This window comes from Pseudophryne corroboree, chromosome 5 (assembly GCF_028390025.1).
Source record: "Pseudophryne corroboree isolate aPseCor3 chromosome 5, aPseCor3.hap2, whole genome shotgun sequence".
Lineage (NCBI taxonomy): Eukaryota > Metazoa > Chordata > Amphibia > Anura > Myobatrachidae > Pseudophryne > Pseudophryne corroboree.
Genome location: NC_086448.1, coordinates 649845342 through 649870382, shown reverse-complemented (window position 1 = coordinate 649870382; position 25041 = coordinate 649845342). Strand labels below are relative to the sequence as shown.

General features: G+C 44.3%; 1 protein-coding gene across 1 annotated transcript in view; it reads left to right on the top strand.

The window, feature by feature from the left end:
- LOC134929290 (ras-related protein Rab-10-like) overlaps positions 1 to 25041 on the top strand; it is a 171017-nt gene that overhangs the window by 117403 nt on the left and 28573 nt on the right. The window contains exon 4 of the mRNA XM_063924988.1: positions 18258 to 18347. Coding sequence (XP_063781058.1) covers positions 18258 to 18347 — 90 coding nt within the window. The remainder of the gene's footprint in view (positions 1 to 18257; positions 18348 to 25041) is intronic.

The window sequence follows — 25041 nt, the reverse complement described above, 5'->3', positions numbered from 1 at the left end:
TTTGAACATCAAAGCAAACAATGGCTTCATTGGATCTAACAAGTAAAGGAATGATACTACCGTATTCACTTGTGACCATACTCCCTTGTGATGCAGCCTGGTCCCAGACTGTCTTTAACCATAGCGTTTGCTGCTTGGTGTGGCTCCTTAGTTTGGAAGAATCTTGGAGCTTCTGAAAAAACCTACTTTTGTGGGGAGAGAAACTTGTTAAACTTTGCCAAATATGTATTGCAGGTCCCAGGGCTTTCTGTCTTTCCACACCTGTAATAAAATGGTTATGGCACCAGGGCATAAAAACATTTTCATCCTGGTGATCCTTTTTGTCATTGTTAATTGGTGTGTGGTTTGCAGAATGACACTCTGCATGTGGTCTCTCTGAGAGCATGCAAACATTTGCACCATCACTAGAAGTCTCTGAGTGCTCTGTGGGGGTTACATAAGTTTGGGAACTTTGTTTGTAAACATGCATTCCTGAATTAATTTCATGGATTTTCCCTTTAAACATGTTTCCAGGTGAATACATTTCAAGGTTTGCAACTCTGGTTGCCATGGGAGTTTTCACCATGGGGAACTTCCCCACCCCTGTGTGCACTGTACTGCTGCTATCAGTGTTTAAATCTGCTGACAATTCACCTTTGCCTAAGGGCATAACAAATTCTTCATTTACATTGGGAACTCTGAGAGTGTATTCAGCAGAATACTCATAATCTGAGTTACAATGATCTTCCCCCTTACTAGACACAGTATAGGGGACATCTCCTATTGCTGCTACCTCCTTTACATTAATGTGCTGTCTGATGATAGACACATCCGGCACATTGCTACTTTCTTCCTTTACCACAGAGGCTGTTCTGCTGGTGGTCTGTGTGACCATAGCAGACTCCATGCGCTGCACATTGATGCAGTCCTGCAACATGTAACTTTCCTTAATTTTAGGATCTTGACTGATTAAGTCATTTCTGACTCCTGTAGACTCTGTGTACAGAGTTTCACATACCTCAACACTATTCCTGTTTGGTGTTTCTATCTCAGCTTGCTTGCTGGATGTTATCTCTTCATCAGAGATCTTGACAATTTGATTACAAACTGTCAGGCTTTTCGCTTCTGCCCCAAACTTTTTCTGTTTATTTTTCTGTTTAAGGGACTTAAATAACGAATGCATTTTTGCATTAATGGTCAGGCACGCCTTACGAAGACGTGAACCTGATTCTTCTTTACATTTCTGTTTGGCTTCTAGAGCCGCAGTTCTGCGCATTTTTCTAAATGCTACAGAAAACTTTTGCATTTTTAACATTTCAATGCTAAATTTATATATTCTTTGTTTTTAGTACTGAAGGTATCCTCTCCTTAAGATTGACCGGTGTCTTAAGGTTAAACTCTAATACCTGGTACATTTATACATTTATTTGGAAATACTCTTTTCCACTGTGCACATTTTCTATTCTAGGCCTTTAAATTCTTTATTCTCATTTGTAACCTATTCCACTGTGATCTTGTATTTTGCCAGCAGGCTTATAGCCTTTGGTGCTGCTTCCTAATAGATATTATGTTAGTTAAAATAACGTATATTGCACTAACACATTTATCCTAGGTTATACAGAATACAAAATTGACATTACACAATGGTAATAAATTTTCATAGATACATCCCCACCGTGATTCTGCAGATTTGGTAGCCAGCTTATAGCATCTGCTACTCCTCATAAATATTATAGATCAGATAATCAGATTCAGTAATAACAAGTCCAATTCGTGGTCGCCAATATTGATTTATGGAATCATATTTATGAATATTAATATTTAATATATCATATATGGTATTTAATATATGGATATATTTCAATTAATATGCATTTATCATATATATCTGCAAATATATTATGTCAGGCTTACAAACTAATTGGCTGATACATATATGCAGTCCTTATACATATGACTTATGAAGTTATTAAGTTAAGATTCCTTAAAGAGAGTTCAAGCTTGAATATTACCGCTCTTTTTATATGATTCTTTATTTACAGGCAGATCAAATCGTACAGAATAAGATATACACAGTAGTGATATATATACTAATTATAATTATATATGCTTCCTTCGTTACATAACATAAAACAACATGACATAAGTTTCACAAACAGTTTCAATTGCTAACATAAAATGTATACTTGCAAGTTAAAGATTGCCATCCCAAGAATCATTCCTTCTGCATGTTCTCCATGACTTCTCCTCCTGACTGACTTCCTTCCTTCTCCTTCTTCTTCTCCCTCTCCCTCTTCCTTCTAACTCCTAACTACAAGTCTGGTCCTTTTATCTCATATTTTACCAATTCAAACTATCATATTCTCATAGTTTCCAATGGAATAGGTAATTATAGGTTTGTCAGATTCCAAGGTGTAATAAAACAAACATTGAACTGGGCTGTCGTGTCCTGTTCACGGAGGCATGGTGTCATAAAAGTGTGGTGTCCACACTGCCTTAAGCAAGTATAGTATTGTAAAATCTGGAATGTCTTTTCATCCAAAGTTCTGTTGTATTGACAAGTTTTCCTGGGGTCGGTTACACAATGTTTTATCAATGGATGTGATCTCTTTTCATAGTAGTTAATTTATACTCCCTAGCTTTTAACCTTCACTGGACAATAGACAAACCAGTAGATTCTGATCTACTGTAAGCACACCTGTGAATTCCAATGACCAACAGAGCTCTGTCACATACCTATTATCATTTATGGCCTAATACCTTTTCTCTACAATGACTCTTGATCTTACTGTAACCTCTCTGGCCTTATTTATGACTAGAGCAGAATAAACCTGTTCCCTACACTATTTTTTACCATCTTGCTGTAAAACACAAATATACAGTATATCTATATAAACACATACACAAACCTAATCTCTTAAATCAGCTAAACATTACCTCATACATTCAAACTTATTTCATATCTATTCCTTACTATATATATCCAGTATACTGTCCACTATGGTAACATCGCCTATTTATAATGAATTATATTTTGATTCAGACAATATCCATTGCCCTAATATTATACTAAGTGCAGACAATTACCTATAAGGCAACAATCCGCAGACCATTGGCGCAGCCAGAGACCCCTGCGAGCCGAGATGGACATGGATGAGATCCCCGCAGCCATGGAATCCAGGTCCTTCATGGAATCTACCAGGAACCCTGCAGAATCCTGAATATGGCATAAAAATACATCAACATCAGCTTTATCCAGCGAAGTCGACTCCTCTTGCAGAGTGATTGACCACATGGCAATAGCTTTTGCAATCCAAGCACAGGCTATAGTAGGCCGTAATATAGCCCCGGAAGCCGTGTAAATGGATTTTAGCGTAGCATCCACTTTGCAATCTGCCGGGTCCTTCAATGCGGTAGATCCCGGAACTGGCAACACCACCTGTTTGGACAGCCTGGAGACAGAGGCGTCGACTATTGGCGGGGGACTCACATTTCTTTCTATCTTCCTCTGGGAAGGGAAAAGCAACCAAGACCCTCTTAGGGATCTGAATTTTCTTTTCCGGAGTTTCCCAGCCTTTTTCAAAGATAGCGTTTAATTCTTTGGATGCCGGGAAGGTGGGTGGGGGGCTTCTTATTATCTGTAAAAAAGGCCTCCTCCACCTGCTCAGGGGCTGTGTCAGAAATATGTAAAACATCCCTCACAGCTTCAATCATCAACTGCACCCCCCTAGCAAGTGATGCTGTCCCCCTCGACACATCCCCGTCACTGTCTGCAGTGTCCGTGTCATCCTACATAAGCATTGCAAGTGCACGTTTTTGAGAATGTACCGCAGGGGACCCCGAAGAAGCAGTATCAGACCATACAATCATAGAGGATTGTAGGATCTGAGTGGCATGCTCAGTCCTAGAAACCCTGTCAGAATCTGAGAAATAGTCCCCCTCAGAGAGACTAACCATTCTGGCTCTCTAGCTGGGATCTGCGCTACGACAGTGCAATCCTGATTACATGGTATGGAGCCCTCCTGGGAAGACAAATCCTCTGCAGCATATGAAACAGTGTCCCTAGACATGTTGTCACACACACCAAACACCCCACAAACACACAGGGTATTCACTAGACAGAGTCCCCCCAAGAATGACAGAGAGACACAGAGATTGGAGCCAACCCACATACAGCGCTATTAGAGGTATAGGGAGACGCTAACCAGCACTGACTGTGTCCCTTAATAGGTGACACAGCCTAATATACAGCCTCCCCCCCTTCTCCAACCCCCTGGTACCGTACAGATAGCTGGAGTTGCTCTGGAGGGACCTGGACATCCACTAGTAGTGATTGCAGGCAGGAAAAATGGCGCTCTGAGGAGAAGCTCCGCCCCTTCAATGGCGCTGTCTTCCCGCTCTTGAAGATTATACTGGCCTGAGGAAATTTGTGCTGGCTGAGATCCGCGGACCCCAACAGGCTGGAAATGGTCAGTGTAGGGTACCTTGCTGGCTCAGGGCGCCCCTCACAGCACCGCACTGCAGTACAGGTGAGCCGTCTGGGAGCGCGATTAATACCGCGCTCCCACCTTTAAGCCGCCCTCTTCACACTGACCCCCGCTTGTAAGGGGGGACAGTGACTAAATCGCCACACTTCAGCTCTGTGAGGGGGTGGCGGCTGGCTGCCGGGGTGAGCGTTCCCCTGTGGTGGGGCGCGATCTGTCCCCTCTGGAGCTCAACGTCCAGTCAGCGGAGGCAGTGGCTCAAGGCCCCGCAGGGCGGACACTGCTCCCCCCTCAGTCCCTCGATGCAGGGAGGCTGTTGCCAGCAGCCTCCCTGTAAAATAACAAATTTAAAAAAACTTTTACTAGAGAAGCTCTGTAGAGCTCCCCTAGCTGTGACCGGCTCCTCTGGGCACATTTTCTTAATTGAGTCTGGTAGGAGGGGCATAGAGGGAGGAGCCAGCCCACACTATTAAACTCTTAAAGTGCCAATGGCTCCTGGTGGACCCGTCTATACCCATGGTACTAATATGGACCCCAGCATCCTCGAGGACGTAAGAGAAATTAATGAAGTTGATGTTCGATTACTGTTGTACCGCATACACAATTAACACAAGCAACCATGAAATTTTAAACCTTTAACATAAATTGAGTCCATAGCTGAAGTTGAGTCAACAATCTCATTATTTTTCCCTTGTTTGGAACTTGTTGTAACGGTCTGTAATTTTCCTTAAAGTGTCAGCTGAAAGTGTATACTGCCTTCTAGTACTTCCTTGGATAGTAGGCACTTTCGTTACACAGAGGACGTGAATAAAAGGAACAAAACACTCATCTCTTAAAGGCCAGGACAGCACATTTGTTGATTGGTTTCATTACATGAATTGTACCAGCACATCTTGTTCCTCCTCATTACATTGAATGATATACCCAATGTACCATATGTTATCATACACTGCTGCTATGTATGTTCCATGTTGCAGATCACTTTTGTCCTAATTTTTTGTAAGATGTGCTAAGCAGTGATAAGAGTGAAGACGTGAGCCTGTGGAGAAGTTGCTCATGGCAACCAATTAGCATTGAAGTTACATTTATAATTTGCATACTGTAACATTATACAAAGCAGCTGATTGGTTGCCATGGGCAACTTCTCCACTGGCTCGCTTATCCACACTTTTCACTGCTTAGTACATTTACCCATAACTGTGGTTCCTGCTGTCTTCAGGTTGTCTGATGACAATCGATCTATGGGGGTCATTCCGAGTTGTTCGCTCGCAAGCTGCTTTTAGCAGCTTTGCACACGCTAAGCCGCCGCCTACTGGGAGTGAATCTTAGCATATCAAAATTGCGAACGAAAGATTAGCAGAATTGCGAATAGACACTTCTTAGCAGTTTCTGAGTAGCTCCAGACTTACTCGGCATCTGCGATCAGTTCAGTGCTTGTCGTTCCTGGTTTGACGTCACAAACACACCCAGCGTTCGCCCAGACACTCCTCCGTTTCTCCAGCCACTCCCGCGTTTTTCCCAGAAACGGTAGCGTTTTGTCACACACTCCCATAAAACGGCCTGTTTCCGCCCAGAAACACCCACTTCCTGTCAATCACACTCCGATCACCAGAACGAAGAAAAAACCTCGTAATGCCGTGAGTAAAATTCCTAACTGCATAGCAAATTTAATTGGCGCAGTCGCACTGCGGACATTGTGCATGCGCATGTAGCGCCCAGCGCTTATGACAGGCAGCAAATGTGAAATTGGACACCGGCCATTTTGTGTATAGAGACTACATCTCCCAGACAGCCTTGGGTTTCAGAGGATATACAGAGAGACACGCAGAGGCTGTCGGGGGGTGGGGAAACAAGGCATGGGGAGGGGGGAGTGCAGAATGGAATGCTTTTGTCCAGAGGAGTGAAGGAGGAGATGGGAGAAGGATCCATGTCTGGCATATAGCTAAGATGCAGCTGACAATGACTGGAGAATACTGGGGAAGAAGTCCACGTGACTGTACAGAAAGAGCCCTACGGAGAGGGAGAACCCCAGTCTGATGAAGTTAAGTGGCCTACAGAGGATAATGCATTTCAAACCTTCCTTCTTGACCCCTGGAGAGGACAGTTTGCAGAGGGACACACTTTGGAGGAATGTGAGATAAGTAACGGTTTACAGTGTTATGTTTCTCGGTAAAGACTGATAAATAGTAGCTAACAAAGTGTGAGATTTCACCAAGAATCAGTTTGTGGAACTACAAGTACCAGCGTTGCTGAAAGTGCCAATTGGAACCTGTTAAAGTACCTTTTCCATCAAGCTATAGCATGCAGAAGATAAGGAACTCTGAAATAACAGTGCACTATAGTGGGGGATGTATTGTCTAATGCTGTGTGTGGTATGTGTGAAATTCCTTGTGATACTGCTGTTTTAAGTTGTCATTACCCAGTTAGTGATTGCAAAGGCCAGGGTGCTATCTGCATACAAAAGGGAAGTTCAGGAAGGGACAGACAGACAGGAGAAAGCAGATTCATGTGTTATGTTCATTTTTCTTATTACTGCATTATACACCCTTTAGATATGTGTGTGCATTACTGACCAACTTGTTCCTATGCCTTTAGTATATGTCCTCTTTTATTGATCTACTATAGTCCCTGTATATAAATGCATAAAAGCAATTGCTATTCCAGACCATTTAATAAATGTGCCAGGGTGGCTTTTGCAACATATCCGTGTGATATATTCCTGTAGTGGGGTCGGTCTAAGCACGTGGTGGGCAGAGGGTTTCCCGAGTCTCCCTCTGGTGTTTCCAAAATTGAGCACTTCCCAGAAGAGCACGTCACGTCAAGATTCGGGTGGAGGCACTAATACCAAAAGAAGTACAAGGTGAGAAGCATTGCAAAGCGGGAAGAGTTTAAATACACACCATTACCCAGAAAGCCCAGGTAAAGGGGTGTTACAGTGGAGTGCACTGCTGAGACTCGTACAGCTAACTCAGAATTTGCTTACCAGGCGAGCGCCATGGCTAGTTTGAAGCCAGAAGAAGTATATGGTTGGTGTGAACAACTATCCAAAGATTCAGAATGCTGTTTTGTTTTGTGCGGTGAACTGCAGGAAGTTCCAGATGAGGAGGTTACCAAGATGATTGCAGATCGGACAGGGATGCAGAGGCTAAATGTACTGGGCAGGCGGGATGATGCTGTGCTGCTAGAGAGCAATGCTGTGTTGGAGAGAGGATTGATCCCTGCTGTCTTTTCCTATGAGGGAAGCAAACGTTGGAGTGTAGTGTTACCTCTTAAGCCAAGTGAGGGGATGAGAGTTTCCCAAGAATCCAGTCCTACTGAAGAGAGGGCAAGGAGCTCCATGGTACAGTCCCCTGACATTCGAAGACAAGATGATTCACCTCTGGGCCTAGATGGAGCCTCTGACACGCAGAGTCAATTATTTTTGGTTGCTATGAATAAACTCGTGGAGCAACTGGGAAGAAACCAGTATGATGGTGGATATAGGAGATTGAGACCTTTCTCAGGTGTCCAACCTGTTCCAACTGGAGAAGATGCCTATGAGGTGTGGAAAGACACTGCAATCCAGTACATGGAAGAGTGGCACTGTCCTGAGACTGCAAAGAGACAACGGATAGTGGAGAGTTTACGTGGTCCAGCAATGGAGATTGTGCAGGCCACTCGTCGGAGTGACCCTAATGCTACTGCACGGAACTATCTAGCAGCTCTGGAAAGAGAGTTTGGAACATCAGAAGATGCCACTGACCTCCTTTACAAGTTAAGAAACACCTGTCAAGAGCCGGGGGAGAGATTGTCCAAATATCTATACCGCCTGGACAAGCTAATTTACCGCATTGTGGAAAAAGGGGGAATGACCCTCAGTGAAGTAGATGGGAGTCGCATGCAACAGTTACTAAGAGGAGCACTGTCTTTAGACCCAGTTGCATTGAAGCTCCGGGGAGACTTTACTAGAAACCCAGCTCCTTCTTTCAACCAGCTAATCGATGAAGTTAAACAAGAGGAAGCTATAATCGAAGCTAGAGATGGTGTAGCCAAAAAGATAAAGACTGTTAGCCTGAAGCAGGAAACCAGTGCAAAAGAGGTGGAGTTACTGAAGATCCTTCAAGTGCAGAAGGAACAGATAGACCGTCTGTTAGCCCTTCAGACAGCTAGGGAGGCCCCAAGGCCTTCGCATCCATCATCTCCAATACAACTAGAGAGTCGAGGTGACCCCAGAAGATGTTTTGAGTGCGGTCGGCCTGGACATATAGCTAGACAGTGTCCAGCCAGATGGAATCAGAGGTCATCATATAAGCAATCCCCACAACCTGAAAAGCCTTTGGGAAACGAGAAAGGGGGACCAGAAGACCCCACCCTGGCCCCCTAAAGAAAGTTAGTACCAATGCTGTGGGGAACTCACCTGCTACCTGGAATATATTGCCACCTGGCCTAGTCGGTCCAGCGCCTCATGTGACTGCCTTATTGAATGGACAGAAGTGTACGGCTCTACTGGATAGTGGTTCCCAGGTGTCCATTGTGTTTGAGAAGTGGTTTCGTGAGAATCTGTCGGATGTCAAGGTACATCCATTGTCTGGACTGACCATCTGGGGCCTCAGTGAACAGAGCTATCCATATCTCGGATACATCACAGTGGACCTCAAGTTCCCAAGAGAAGTGGCTGGGATTGAAAAAGAAGTGCAAGTAGTCGCCCTTGTGTGTCCCGATCCAGAAGAAGAGGATAGAGATGTGCAAGTTATCATAGGAACCAATGCCCATTTGTTCAATACACTAGCCCAATGGTGCAGAGAGGAGGGTGGAAAGGAATACTACCAGACGCTCACCATTCATCCTGTATGCCTGGCTGCCTATCGAAAAAAGGAGGCAGAAGAAGCTCAGAAAAAGAGTGTGTTGGTTGCAGACAGTTTCCAACCATGCTTTGAAGGTACAGATGCCATGAAAGCTGATCTAGACAGACTAATCAAAGAAATGTTAGAGAGGAGAGATGTTTTCTCCCTAGGAGATTGGGACCTAGGTCTGGCTAAAGGGGTCCAACATAAGATTCGTCTTACTGATGAAAAACCCTTTCGAGAAAGGTCACGAAGATTGGCCCCTGCGGATTTGTATGATGTAAGAAGTCATCTGAAAGGTCTACTGGAGAATGATGTCATTGAAAAATCAGAAAGTCCCTATGCCTCTCCAATAGTGGTGGCTCGTAAGAAGAATGGTGATATCCGGATGTGTGTGGACTATAGAACTCTTAATAAGCGAACAGTGCCTGACCAGTACACAGTGCCTAAAGTTGATGAGGCACTTGACTGTCTGCAAGGAAGCAAATGGTTCTCTGTGTTAGACCTCAGGAGTGGGTACTACCAGATTCTGATGAGTCCGGAAGATGCTGAGAAGACAGCCTTCATCTGCCCTGAAGGGTTCTTTCAGTTCAAGAGAATGCCACAGGGGGTAAAAGGTGCCCCAGCCACCTTCCAGAGGTGCATGGATGAGACAGTGGGAGACATGAATTTTCGTGAAGTAATCGTGTATCTGGATGACTTGATCGTTTTTGGGAGGAGTCTACAAGAACATAACGAGAGATTGCTCAAAGTACTTGACCGACTGAAGAGTAAAGGGCTAAAGCTATCTTTAGAAAAGTGTCGACTATGCCAGAAGCAAGTCAAGTATGTTGGGCACATTGTCAGCAGGGAAGGGATCTCCACCGACCCAGCCAAAGTAGAAGCTGTGGCAGAGTGGCCACGGCCCACAAAACTAAAGGAACTGAGGTCTTTTCTGGGGTTCTGTGGGTACTACAGAAGATTTGTTCCAGGATATTCTAAATTAGCCAAGCCTTTGACAGAATTAACCAAAGGGTACCCACCAGTGAAGGGGCGGATGACCCAGCAAGAAAATAAACACTTTCTCCGTGTTAATGACCTATTTGGGGAAAGATGGACAGAAGAGTGTGAAACTGCATTCAAGAAGTTGAAGGAGGGCCTTACCCAGTCTCCAGTGCTCGCCTATGCAAACCCTGACCTTCCATACATTCTTCATGTAGATGCATCTTTTGATGGACTCGGAGGAGTACTTTACCAAGAACAAGAAGGCCAGATGAGGCCTGTGCACTATGTTAGCCGAGGCCTATCACCCAGCGAAAAGAATTACCCTGTGCACAAGCTGGAATTCTTGGCATTAAAATGGGCCATTGTCGACCGTCTGCATGATTATTTGTATGGTGCTACATTTGAAGTCCATACTGACAACAATCCGTTGACATACATCCAGACTACAGCAAAGTTGGATGCCACAGGACATCGATGGCTGGCAGCTTTGGCTGTGTATGACTTCACGCTTAAGTACCGACCTGGCAAAGGAAACATTGATGCTGATGCTTTGTCCAGGTTGGCTGGAAGACATGTTGAATCACCTGAAGAAGAGTGGGTTGAAGTGCCTGCTCCAGAAGTAAGAGGTATGTGCCATGAAGGAAGAGTGGTGGTGCCGCCTGTGAGAGAATGTGTCACTGCATTGGGAGTTTCAGAAGCGGCACTGCCCAAACATTATTGCTGGCTGAGTCAGTTTGAACTGGGTGATCTGCAGAGGATCAGTAGGAAACAGCTGAAAAGTGATCAGCTAGAAGATCTGTCCCTAGGAGCGGTCTATTGGATGATAAAGAACAATGAGAGGTTGGGGCCAAAGGCCCTTAAAACAGAAGAAGCCATCTTACTGCACAGGCAAAGAGAATTTCTGATGGTCAGAGGAGGCCTCCTTTATAGGGAATCTACCCGCAGAGATGGTAGAGTAAGAAGACAGTTGGTTCTGCCAAAGAAACATCGTGATTCTGTACTTAATGCCCTACATGACCAACATGGGCACTTAGGTGTTGAGAAAACAAGCGGGTTGATTGCTGATCGGTTCTATTGGCCAAGGATGGAGGCTGATATTGAAAAATATTGCAGAAATTGTGGGACTTGCATTCTGCGTAAAACACTGCCCGAAAGAGCTGCACCATTGAAAAACATTTCGAGTGATGGGCCACTAGAGCTGGTGTGTATTGATTTCCTTTCTGTAGAGCCAGATGAAAGCAACACAGCACATATTCTGGTCGTGACAGATCATTTCACTCGGTATGCCCAGGCCTACCCAGCCAAAGATCAAAGAGCCACAACTGTTGCCAAGATTCTATGGGAGAAATTCTTTGTGCACTATGGACTTCCTGCCCGGATCCATTCTGATCAAGGAAGAGATTTTGAGAGTCGGCTGATAAAAGAGATCTGTGAATTGTGCGGGATACAGAAGTCGAGGACGACACCATTCCATCCACAAGGGGACCCACAGCCAGAGAGATTCAATCGAACTCTTCTCAACATGATGGGCACTTTGGGCACTGCCAGGAAGGCACACTGGAGTAGGCACATCAGTCAGTTAGTACATGCATATAACTGCACAAAAAATGAGTCAACTGGATACTCACCATACCTCCTTATGTTTGGAAGAGAAGCCCGACTGCCTGTAGACATTTGTTTTGGAATAATGGAGGTTTCCCACTCGGGGGAGACACATTTACAGTATGTGCAGAGACTGCGAGAAGAACTGAGACATGCTCACAAGTTGGCTCAAGAAGCTTCTACTAAGTCGGGTTTAAGAAACAAGACTCGATATGACAGTCGAGTGAAAGAGAATGTACTGGGGATAGGAGACAGAGTACTGCTCCGTTACCTGGGAATACCTGGAAAGCATAAATTGGCAAATCGATGGAGAGAAGAACCCTATGAAGTGGTGGACAAAATGTCTGGGGCACCTGTTTACCGTGTAAGGCCTGAAGGACAAACAGGGCCCATAAAGACTTATCACCGTCAACACCTATTACCGATTGGCAGAGATGTGAGGTTCAAGACCAAGCAAGCTGTTGAGACCACCGAGAGGGTGCCCTGGAGGAAGCCAGGAAGACTGAGGTCTACAAGGAGAGAGGAAACTAGAGATTATAAAGAGACAGAATGCAGTGATGATGAATGGGGGTATGATCCTCCCACTACGGAAAATGAGACTGTCATTCAAAGTCATGAAGTCACTAGACCCCACAGGTCTACTGAGAGAGCTACAGGAGAGCCAAGAGGAGAACAGGTGTGCAGGTTGGAAGAGGTCGTACCTGAAGTAACGGTGGAAGTTAGAGAACCTGAGGGACAGGCTCAGGACCAACCAGAAGAGAGAGATGTTGGGGGAGAGGCTGAGCAACCAGAAAGGGTGTCAGAGGGAGATGAGGGAGCCCTTCCAGCTATTAGCCGACCCAGACGCACCACTAGGGCCCCTATGATATTTACTTATGATGAGTTAGGAAGGGCCACTGAAGTGCCCAGGGTGGTTCACCCTCACTGGGTCTACCCGTGGCCTTATTTGGGGCCCACTCCTGTCATCGTAGGAGCTTGTCAGGGTATGTGTGGATGTGTAAACAGACAGAATGGTTTAACACATTTTCCTTTTCAGGGTGTGGAACAGGCTCATCACTTTGTCAGCGGATCGCCAGTCCCACAGGGGGAGTATGTAGCGCCCAGCGCTTATGACAGGCAGCAAATGTGAAATTGGACACCGGCCATTTTGTGTATAGAGACTACATCTCCCAGACAGCCTTGGGTTTCAGAGGATATACAGAGAGACACGCAGAGGCTGTCGGGGGGTGGGGAAACAAGGCATGGGGAGGGGGGAGTGCAGAATGGAATGCTTTTGTCCAGAGGAGTGAAGGAGGAGATGGGAGAAGGATCCATGTCTGGCATATAGCTAAGATGCAGCTGACAATGACTGGAGAATACTGGGGAAGAAGTCCACGTGACTGTACAGAAAGAGCCCTACGGAGAGGGAGAACCCCAGTCTGATGAAGTTAAGTGGCCTACAGAGGATAATGCATTTCAAACCTTCCTTCTTGACCCCTGGAGAGGACAGTTTGCAGAGGGACACACTTTGGAGGAATGTGAGATAAGTAACGGTTTACAGTGTTATGTTTCTCGGTAAAGACTGATAAATAGTAGCTAACAAAGTGTGAGATTTCACCAAGAATCAGTTTGTGGAACTACAAGTACCAGCGTTGCTGAAAGTGCCAATTGGAACCTGTTAAAGTACCTTTTCCATCAAGCTATAGCATGCAGAAGATAAGGAACTCTGAAATAACAGTGCACTATAGTGGGGGATGTATTGTCTAATGCTGTGTGTGGTATGTGTGAAATTCCTTGTGATACTGCTGTTTTAAGTTGTCATTACCCAGTTAGTGATTGCAAAGGCCAGGGTGCTATCTGCATACAAAAGGGAAGTTCAGGAAGGGACAGACAGACAGGAGAAAGCAGATTCATGTGTTATGTTCATTTTTCTTATTACTGCATTATACACCCTTTAGATATGTGTGTGCATTACTGACCAACTTGTTCCTATGCCTTTAGTATATGTCCTCTTTTATTGATCTACTATAGTCCCTTGTATATAAATGCATAAAAGCAATTGCTATTCCAGACCATTTAATAAATGTGCCAGGGTGGCTTTTGCAACATATCCGTGTGATATATTCCTGTAGTGGGGTCGGTCTAAGCACGTGGTGGGCAGAGGGTTTCCCGAGTCTCCCTCTGGTGTTTCCAAAATTGAGCACTTCCCAGAAGAGCACGTCACGTCAAGATTCGGGTGGAGGCACTAATACCAAAAGAAGTACAAGGTGAGAAGCATTGCAAAGCGGGAAGAGTTTAAATACACACCATTACCCAGAAAGCCCAGGTAAAGGGGTGTTACACGCATAAGCGACTAATCGCTCCGTTGCGAGAAAAAAATACAGAGCGAACAACTCGGAATGACCCCCTATGTGTAGCTCATCATTACTAATTGGCCGAAATCTGTGATGAGTACGTGTTCTTGCCACAGTCTTTGCTGTTTATAGATGGCTATGCAGCTTGGTTTTGCAGTCTTGTATATTGTTTTGTGACACGTAAAAAATGTTTATGCCATGTACATTTTCATTTGCCCAGCTATACAGGTCCAAAGGTGTCCATATGTGATGGGTTTCCACTGCTTGCAGACTGGTGCAGGTGGCTAGACGTTTAACTGTCCCTCCAATGCCATCACACAGACTCTTACCATGAGATGTGGCAAAAATATTCCATTCTGCTTGAATGTTGAAGTCATCCTTATGGATGCATAAGTTCAAAAAGTTTTTGCAGTTCTTGTATTGTGTATTAGCACTATCACTAAAGTAGTTAACGTACTCCAATTTTGGTAATAGTTTCGCTAAGTGATTCATAACTACCGTAATGAAGGCATGCACAGATATGGCTACATGGTCACAGGTATTGCTAATAACGCACAGGCTCACACAGTTTAAAGTGTCACAATTATCTTGCCTAAAATATACAACAAGTAGGTGAAGTGTTGCTTGTGAAGTGTCCCAGACGGAATCCTTCAATTGTATCCTGACACGTGAAGTACTGGAAGGCAGTATACACTTTCTGCTGACACTTCAAGGAAAATTACAGACCATTACAACAGGTTCCAAACAAGGGAAAAATAATGAGATTGTTGACTCAAGTTATGTTAAACGTTTTAAATTTCATGGTTTCTTGTGTTAATTATGTATGCGGTACAACAGTAATCGAACATCAACTTCATTATTTTTTTTCTCCACTATGAAACCATGCTGATTTTTTTTTGTAGTAGTAATTTATACCTTTTTTAAGCACCCCCCAAAAAATGGGATCCCTAATGTCGATTGAACCTAGCGTTTTTAATTCTATTCGAAAAATGTGCGTTTTTCCCGTGAAACAAAACATGAGGCAGATAAAGTAATTTGGTTTAGATTCGTGGGGAAAAGTTACCTTAAAAGTCCAAATTTCATGGTGATTCCTTAATAAACACCCGTGATATTTCAAGTAAACAGAAATAGTTGTTTTGACATCCTCTCTTAACTGAAAAATTGTCATAAAAATCTGAGATGGGTGGTGGACATTTAATTTTTTTTGGGTGATCTAATGTGGAATGACCCCAGAGGTTCAGGAGAGGTAGGGGTACAAACTGAGCAACTTTCTGCCCAGTACCACCAGGGAAACAGGAGTTATGCAGGATTAAGTACGGGAGCTAGAGCTACAGTAGCTGCTGCTTACTCCATGCAGGTCCAAGCCAATTAGAGGTTCTGTGAGGGTGGGCTTTTTTTTTTTTTACCTTTTATTAAGGCTGGATGAGTAATCAACTTCCTTTTTCCAGTTTGTGATCCTTCTCACCCACCCAACATGGTTTGGTTAGCTTCGCTGTAGTTTATTGTTGGAATGTAAGCTTTTGTTGGTCTTTCAACAGGAGAGACACAGCTGGCGGAAATCAGTGTTTCACTGTGGTTCAGTTTAGCGCACAGAGCTTGGCTAGCATTTCCCCTTTTGATAGACGCAAGTCAGTCACTTCTCAGGGGAGGACCAGATCTCCATCTTAGGGAGGGACCAGTACTGTGCTAGTTAAGGGGAGGTAGTACTACCCAAGCCGGTTTGTGCAGGGGGCGGAAACTCCGTCCCCTTTTATACCACTTTAAGACGGATGCTGGGGCTTCAATGCTGCTTTTACTCGGCTTTTGGAACACGGTTGGATCCAGGCCGCTGCTCAGTACCCCCTCTCTTACAAAAGATGAAATTCCCGGGGCAAGCATCTGGACCCAGGAATTTTCTGGCTTAACCCGGTTCCTTTCTCTGTGTGAAAGGGTCCTCATTGGTCCAAAGTGCCTGAATCTCATCCCTGGGTTGGAGCCCCGACATTTTTAACTCTGGTGGACTGTTTCACACAAAGGATCCGGGTTGAGCTGACTTGTCCTGGCAAATTACCAGGTCCAAATCTCTCTGTGAAAGGGATATTAATTTAAAACTTTATATTATGGGCTATGGCCGAGGTAGTACTGCTTTTTCTCCACCATGCTTAATTTTAACAATTCCAATTTGATTTAATAAATTTGGCTTTCTCCAATCTATACAGTTGTCCATGTCTTTAGTTTACTGGTGTAAGCTTAGTAGTGTGAAATAAATAAAACATATGGGGGACTTATGCATCCAAGATAGCTACATTTTTTTTAACTAATAGAATAGCAGCTTTTTCACTGGTTCACAGCATGTGCTGGGGGATTTCTAACTGCTGACTAGACCTGGCTGCTGCTGTCCCATCATACTGTAGTAACAGCTTGCTCCCCTCAATCTTGTCTACTTTTACATGGACAAGTGTAAACTGCGACAGAACTGTGTTCAGCTGAGGCTCTTTCCTGCATCATTGTACAATAAAGTACAGTCTCGGCATTATCAGTAAGACATTTTGCAGAGAGGGGCCAAGCAAATTTCAAACTGTCCCTGACACAGGAGCACCATTTGTGTGAAACCAGTCATTACAATGATGGACTAGCAGCTGGGTTATGGATCAATGGGTCAACATGGATTAGGTCAACAGTCAATAGGTGACCACTAATGGCATGGTCAACATGAGAAAAAGGTCGACACGATACATATAAAAAGGTTGACATGACATTTTTATACCTTTTGGGTGTCTATTTTTGCGTAACATGACCAGAAACCCCAATTAGTGCACCATGTCCCCTTGCATGGCTTGCTTCGCTCGCCATGCTGCAGGCAAGGTGCCTCGCTCCGGTACTGCTGCGCTCAGCTCAGGTTACTATTCCCAGTCGTAGTCCACGTGGATGGTAAAGTATGACAAAGTAAAAAATATAATTTTTTATTAAATGTCATGTCGACCTTTTCATGTGTTGACCTCTTTACTGTGTTGACCTTTTTCTTATGTCGACCATGTCAATGTCGACCTATTGACTGTTGACCTAATCCATGTCGACCTACCATCCGGATACCTAGCAGCTGTGTCTAACACACTGTAGTTTGACATGTTTATCACATGTAGACAATAACTTGCACTAAGGACCTTATTCAGAGATGAACGCAGATCGCTGCATACGCAGCCAGATCTGTGTTCATCTCCTCACATGCTGAGGGCCGCCCAGCACAGGGCAAGCATGTGTGAGGCCGCCTCCCAATGCATCCACAATTAGATTGGGGACTCATCGGCACTAAGGTTGACCCCTGGCAGCTCAGCCTGGCTACACTGTGAGGACCGTCTGCGCGTGACGTCACGCAGCTGCCCCAAAGATGGTCCCAGCCTGCCCCTGTTTGGAACGCCCAACCCCCCAATGCCTGTGACGACACCCCCCCGGACGCCCCCCGCTGTCAATCACACTGCGGCCACAACGTATAAGGTTGCATATACGCACAACGGCCGGTGCGTGTGCGCAGACCACCTGGATGTGGCCGCTGCGTCCAGGTGTGAATATCCCCCTAAGTGATGTAAACCTTGAACATGTAGTACAGTAACCGTATGTCTGACATTGACCACATGTCCCAGAACATTCTAATCTGACTATAGTGTATGTTGAACTATGTTATACTATGTTGAACATGCTCAGTTCAGGTTTGCCTGATAAGAATATACATGTTACATATTTGTCCTCCGAAGTTTTAAGGCATTTGTTTCCATTGATAAGTTTTTACCAAAGTGTTTATCTCAATCTCCTATGTACTATAATCTACTTGCCATTCCCAGTAATTTGATTTGGCAAGAGTTGAAAGCCTGTAACCGGTTCAGTATTCTTGGACTAAATTAATTCTGAATGAAAATGCAGAAAAGTGTCAGACTTCATATTACTGGCTTTCAGAATGTAAGTGCTTTTTGTTGTAAGACTGTCTTTCATCTACAATGGACGTGTGCTGTAGTGCTTTCCAAAAGCTATCCATTTAGAAAGTCACTGTCTCTTTGCAATTTGCTTTTGTGATTCAGAAAGCTGGTGAAGAAGTGGAGGTAGTTCTCTTGGGAAATAAGTGTGACATGGAAGACAAACGTGAGGTTTCAAAAGAGAGAGGGGAAAAGGTAAGCATTGATTATCTCTGCATATAAAAGTATTTGAGTTAGCTGGGTACACTGCATCTGTAATGCGCCTGACCATGCAGTTCTCTCATTAGGAACTAATGTTGCTTAGAAAGGAATGGAATTCTCATTCTACAATATTGATTGCACCTTTTTGTTAAACTGCAAGTTTGAAAAATGTCTTTTAATTTGCGTATTAAAGTTTTATCCATTGTTTCAAACTTTAGAAACTTATTTATTACCCGTTGACTTTGATACTTTCTTGGAAATGTTATATCCTTATATGGGTTACAGATGATACTCAAATTCCCTTTTACTCCTAGATTTGTACCTTGTATGATTCCCTGAAATGTAAAACTAAAGGCCCCCGTACATCAGCAATCAATTGGGGCAATTTGCCGTTTTGCAGATGATTGTTTAAATAAATCTGCAATGCATGAAGTTCACAGGTCGCAGATTGCAACCAAAAAGTTATTGTGGATTGGTAAATTAGTTTGTCCAATATGTTGGAGTTCAGAGATCAATTGGGGCTGTAGATTGCTAGTATATGGGTAACAATCAGTAGATTTGCAGACCGTTTCTATTAAACTAATGGGCCTTTCAAGATTGGCAGATCCGTATTTGCTGGAAATGATCTGAAAATCACTGAAATGTATCTGTAATGTATGGGTGTGGATTGGGGGATCTTTAAATCTGGGGGGAAAAATCTCAGGATCTGCAAATAGTTTTTTTGTGATTGTTGATGTATGAGGGCCTATCTTTGTAAAAACTGAGGGGGTAATTCCAAGTTGATCGCAGCAGGAATTCTGTTAGCAATTGGGCAAAACCATGGCCCTCATTCCGAGTCGTTCGCTCGGTAATTTTCATCGCATCGCAGTGAAATTCCGCTTAGTACGCATGCGCAATATTCGCACTGCGACTGCGCCAAGTAATTTAACAATGAAGATAGTATTTTTACTCACGGCTTTTTCTTCGCTCCGGCGATCGTAGTGTGATTGACAGGAAATGGGTGTTACTGGGCGGAAACACGGCGTTTTATGGGCATGTGGATAAAAACGCTACCGTTTCCGGAAAAAACGCAGGAGTGGCCGGAGAAACGGGGGAGTGTCTGAGCGAACGCTGGGTGTGTTTGTGACGTCAAACCAGGAACGACAAGCACTGAACTGATCGCAGATGCCGAGTAAGTCTGAAGCTACTCTGAAACTGCTAAGTAGTTTGTAATCGCAATATTGCGAATACATCGGTCGCAATTTTAAGAAGCTAAGATTCACTCCCAGTAGGCGGCGGCTTAGCGTGTGTAACTCTGCTAAAATCGCCTTGCGAGCGATCAACTCGGAATGAGGGCCCATGTGCACTGCAGGGGAGGCAGATTTAACATTTGCAGAGAGAGTTAGATTTGGGTGTGGTGTGTTCAATCTGCAATCTAATTTGCAGTGTAAAAATAAAGCTGCCAGTATTTACCCTGCACAGAAACAAAATAACCCACCCAAATCTAACTCTTTCTGCACATGTTATATCTGCCTCCCCTGCAGTGCACATGGTTTTGCCCAACTGCTAAAAAATTTCCTGCTGCGATCAACTTGGAATGACCACCTGAGTCGTTTTCTTTCTGCCTTATTCTCCTGTTTACCAGAACCTTTTCAGACCGTTTTATAAAGCTGTAATTACTATAAGATTATATGTACGAAGCCTTGGGGAGAGAGATAAAGTACCCGCCAATCAGCTCCTAACTGCAGTGTTACAGGCTTATCTCTGTCTACTTTATCTCTCTCCAAGGCTTAGTACATCTGCCCCCTAGCCTCCTGCACCTAATTTTAATTTCACAACTCATTCCTTAAATTACGACAAAGTCAAGGATATCACATTAAAACATGTTCACCATAGTAGTCAGTGTCACTTTCATTACGCAGATTGTACTGCAGAACAGGAACTCACCTGCCCTTTTAAGTATCTACTATCTATTGTCAACATTTGCCTCCTAACAGACATACAGTATTCATGGAATGTAAGAGGCGAATCACTGCATCCAAGGGTCTGTTCAGGATTTGCCAGATACTAGGATGTGTAACAAAACCTGGGTTTGATTTAATATCAAGATTATACCCAACCAAGGGGTAAATGTATTATAGCGTCATTGATCGTTTGCCTCCTAACAGACAAATTCCCCCCTCTGGCGATGCACGGTCTCTCCCTGTCCGGCCAGCTCCTCTGCGGATGTGCGGGATCTTGCTACTCACGCAAGATCCCCCGCAGAGTCGGCACCCACCACAGCCAGGGAGAGTGCTGTCCTTGCTTTGGTGTATGGGCATCACTACCTGCAGCTGTTGAAATTGTTGAAAACAGCTGCAGGTGTCAGAAAGGTCAGCATACATTGCCTCCTCATATCGGCCTGCTGTCTTCTAGATAGCAGCACCGATATGGACTGATCCCGCATGGCAGCTGTCATACATGGGGGAGAAGCAGTATCAGTGCACATAACGTGCGCTGATACTGCTTCTCACCCATAACAACAGGCCATACATTCACCCCCAAATACTCATACCCCTGTGATTAGTGTGCAGAACAGAACTATAGTTTTCAAAGGCTAAAGTTACAGTCAACAGTGCTTCTCATTTAGGGCTAAAAAGACCTGGATCGTTTTGCTATAGGAGACCTCAGTATCGTCATAAGACTGGTGACGTTTGGCGGACATAAGATGCAGCATCTGTGTCACCTCCCAGTCACTGCCCAATACATTTGCGTCTGAATCAGTACTGCAACTGTTGGGATGCATGCGTGGTGCGACTCAGACACACGTTCAGTACAGAAGCATCACTCCACTGCATCCGGCATCAGCAGTGTGTGCACTCAGAATCAGACTCTATGGCACTTTGGGGTTGCTGTATGCAGCAGTGACAAGAGTGGAGAAATTCCTCATAGCGAGCAATCAGATTTGAGGAAACATTTACCAAATACATTCTATAAAATGGTAGGTAGATGCTGATTGGTTTCTATGAGCAGCTTCTCCACTCTTCTCACTGCTTTATACATCAGCCCCTTTGTTTTTGAAGTGTATTATACAGAATGCTATAAGTCAGGATAGGAAATAACAATTTAATCACATGTATGATTGTTTACTGCATTGGTTGGGATTAGTTCTAATTTAGTATGCAATACATTTTTTTTACGTTTGTAGCTTGATTGTGAAAATGTTTCTTTGTGTTCTCCTTTATGCAACTCTCTATTCACACTCAGCTTCCAGAAACAATACATCTACGCTGCAATCAGATGCAAGCCAGAAACCGATCTCTTCTACTGCATTATACATGATTATCAATTACACCTGATACCTCAGTGATGTCTCTGGTTCCCAGTGAACTCATGGGCGGCATGCATCCTTATAATTATTAGTCAGACCACAAACTGGCATTCACTTGGTGCATGCAATATGTTCACTTAAAACAAGTGATTTCTAGGGAATATCAGACACACTGCATGTACTTGTTAATGTAGATCTCCTAGGCAGCCGGGAAAGCTAAAGTGTCACGTTGACATATTACCGTTATGTTCCCTTTACAAAAGTGTCTAAAGGGCTACTAAATTGAATTTGTCTACAAAAATAACTGCAGCTGCACAGCTGGATGTGTGTCTGTTCGGTCACTTACAGCTAACGCTGCTTCACATCACCTTCACAGGAGCAGAAAATTGTCATTCCCGGCAGTGAGTGGACGGCTGCATTCACAGAGCCACCGTGTACAAGACTGTTTTGTTTCTTGTGAAAAAATTGTCAGTTGTTCCAGATGCCTATGTGCTATTTTGGTTGATTTGCGGTTGTTTGTCTTGGTAATAGAGAGATTAGGAAGTTGAACTGTTTTATTCAAGCTGCTGTAGGTACACACTGTATTAATGCCTATTATCTAATTAGTTGGCCTTGACAGACAATATCAGCCAAAAAGTCCCGATATCATGCAGTGTCTGATAATATGGCCATATTTCTTATGATATATTTTGTTTACTTCATCCATGGTGGACATTTGCAAATCCAGGGCAGATGTATTAAGCCTGGAAAAGTGATAATGCAGTGATAAGTGGAAGGTGATAAACGCACCAGCCAATCATTACGGGTTTGAAAAATGACGGCTGGGAGCTGACTGGCTGGTGCGTTATCACCTTCCACTTATCACTGCTCTATCACTTTTCCATCACTTTTCCAGGCTTAATACATCTGTCCTTCAGTGTGGTGTATCAGAAAATTTGAAAGTTAAAAAGAAACAAAACACTTAGGGCCATATTCTATTGGGCACTGGAGATTTTCCTATAAATTGCAGGAGAGAAAATGAGACATGGTGATTTGTATAGAAATTGCTGTGTCTTTTTTCTCACACCCCCACGGCAAGTGTCATTTTTCCCAGTGGAACTTGCTCTGGTACCCTTGCAGCACAACACTTTCCCCCCCTCCCCACCCAAAGAATTGGAAGTTTCACTACTCACCTTCCGAGGCGGTGTCTTCCTCCTTCAGAGTTGGGATCCGGCAGTGTGTGTAAGTATGTGTGAGTGTATGTAGCATGTGTGAATGTGTGTAGGTATCAGTGTGTGACCCCCGTGTTTGTGTAACTTTCCCTGAGACAGCAGCAGGGAGAACTACATCTCCTAGCAGCCACCTCCCCTCTCCAGTGAGAATATAATGGAGAGATCACCATACAGAATGGCATGTAATTCAGATACTTTATTGGGACTTTCCAGTGGCCGAAAAATTGTCTCAATTGTCAGTTTGAACCAGAAAAATGTCATAGTGTGTACCTAGCTTAATAAGGTTAGAGCAGAGGTATATAAGTATACTGCCTGGTGGCATGAGCATTCAATCTTTGCTATATTCTCATTATTATGAGTATCAATGGGATAACAGTGAACGTACAGATACTGTAGGTTTACATGGGTTACACTGAGGCACATAGCTCTGTGAATCCTAAATCAGTATGGCAGCTGTGCCTTTAACTGGCTGTAAATTACAAAATCCCTTACATCTAACCTCATTGTAAATTATGTGTTTCCTGAGGCAAGAAAACTGGTTTTGGGACCTAATTGAAGTTTGATTGCAAAACAACATTTTCCTCTAATGGGCAAAACCATGTTGCACTGCGGGGGGTGGGGGGGGGGGGGCAGATATAACATGTGCATAGAGAGTGGGGTGTGTTCAAATTGAAATCTAAATTGCAGTCTAAAATCAAAGCTATCAGTATTTACCCTGCACCAGTGGTCGAAGTGGAAATTTTGAAGTGAGGGTATGCAAAAGTCAAGGATGTAACTATGCGCGTGCCTTAAGGGGGCGTGGTCACACAAAAGGGGAGTGTCCAATGTAGTAGAACCCCTTATACTATCTAGTACTGGTGCCCCTTTCACCTTATAGCACACGGTACGAGCTGAAATTCACATTATAGCACACAGTACGAGCCGAAATTCACATTCTAGCACACTGAGTGAGCCGAAATTCACATTCTAGCACACTGAATGAGCCGAAATTCACATTGTAGCACACTGAATGATCCAAAACTCACATTGTAGCACACTGAATGAGCCAAAACTCACATTGTAGCACACTGAATGAGCCGAAATTCACCTTGTAGCACAATGAATGAGCCGAAATTCACCTTGTAGCACACTGAATGAGCCAAAACTCACATTATAGCACACTGAATGAGCCGAAATTCACCTTGTAGCACACTGAATGAGCCGAAATTCACCTTGTAGCACACTGAATGAGCCGAAATTCACCTTGTAGCACACTGAATGAGCCGTAATTCACCTTGTAGCACACTGAATGAGCCGAAATTCACCTTGTAGCACACTGAATAAGCCGAAATTCACTTTGTAGCACACTGAATGAGCCGAAATTCACATTGTAGCACACTGAATGAGCCGTAATTCACCTTGTAGCACACTGAATGAGCCGAAATTCACCTTGTAGCACACTGAATGAGCCGAAATTCACATTGTAGCACACTGAATGAGCTGAAATTCACATTGTAGCACACTGAATGAGCCGAAATTCACATTATAGCACAATGAATGAGCCGAAATTCACATTACAGGGGGCGCGCATTTATCTGTGTTTTCCCTAGTGGAAAAGGGTCCCCCTGCAAATTCCCGGATCAATTGATCCGGGAATCCTACCCGAGTAGTTTGCCGGGTTGAACACGTGTTCAACCCGGTAAGCTGTGTAGTGTGAACGGGAGCTGTGTCGAGGCGACACGACTCCCGTTCACAGTGTATGGGAGGACGGCGCTGGGAGATCAGTGATCTCCCAGCGCCGCCCCTGCGGCGTCACTAGCAGCGTCACCAACCCGGCAATATGCCGGGTTGTGAGCGCTGTGTGAAAGGGGGCTGTTGCACAGGTTGCAGCCGTGTCAGGCGACATGGCTGCGACCCGTGCTACACAGTGGAAAAGGGGTATGAATGAGCCGAAATTCACATTGTAGCACATTGTAGTGTCAGGTATGCAAATGCCCCCACAGTACCAGATCCACAAATGCCCCCACAGTGCCAGATACACAAATGCCCCCACAGTGCCAGCCTGCCAGGTCTACAAATGCCCCCACAGTGCCAGCCTACCAGGTCTACAAATGCCCCCACAGCGCCAGCCTGCCAGGTCTACAAATGCCCCCACAGCGCCAGCCTGCCAGGTCTACAAATGCCCCCACAGTGCCTGCCTGCCAGGAAT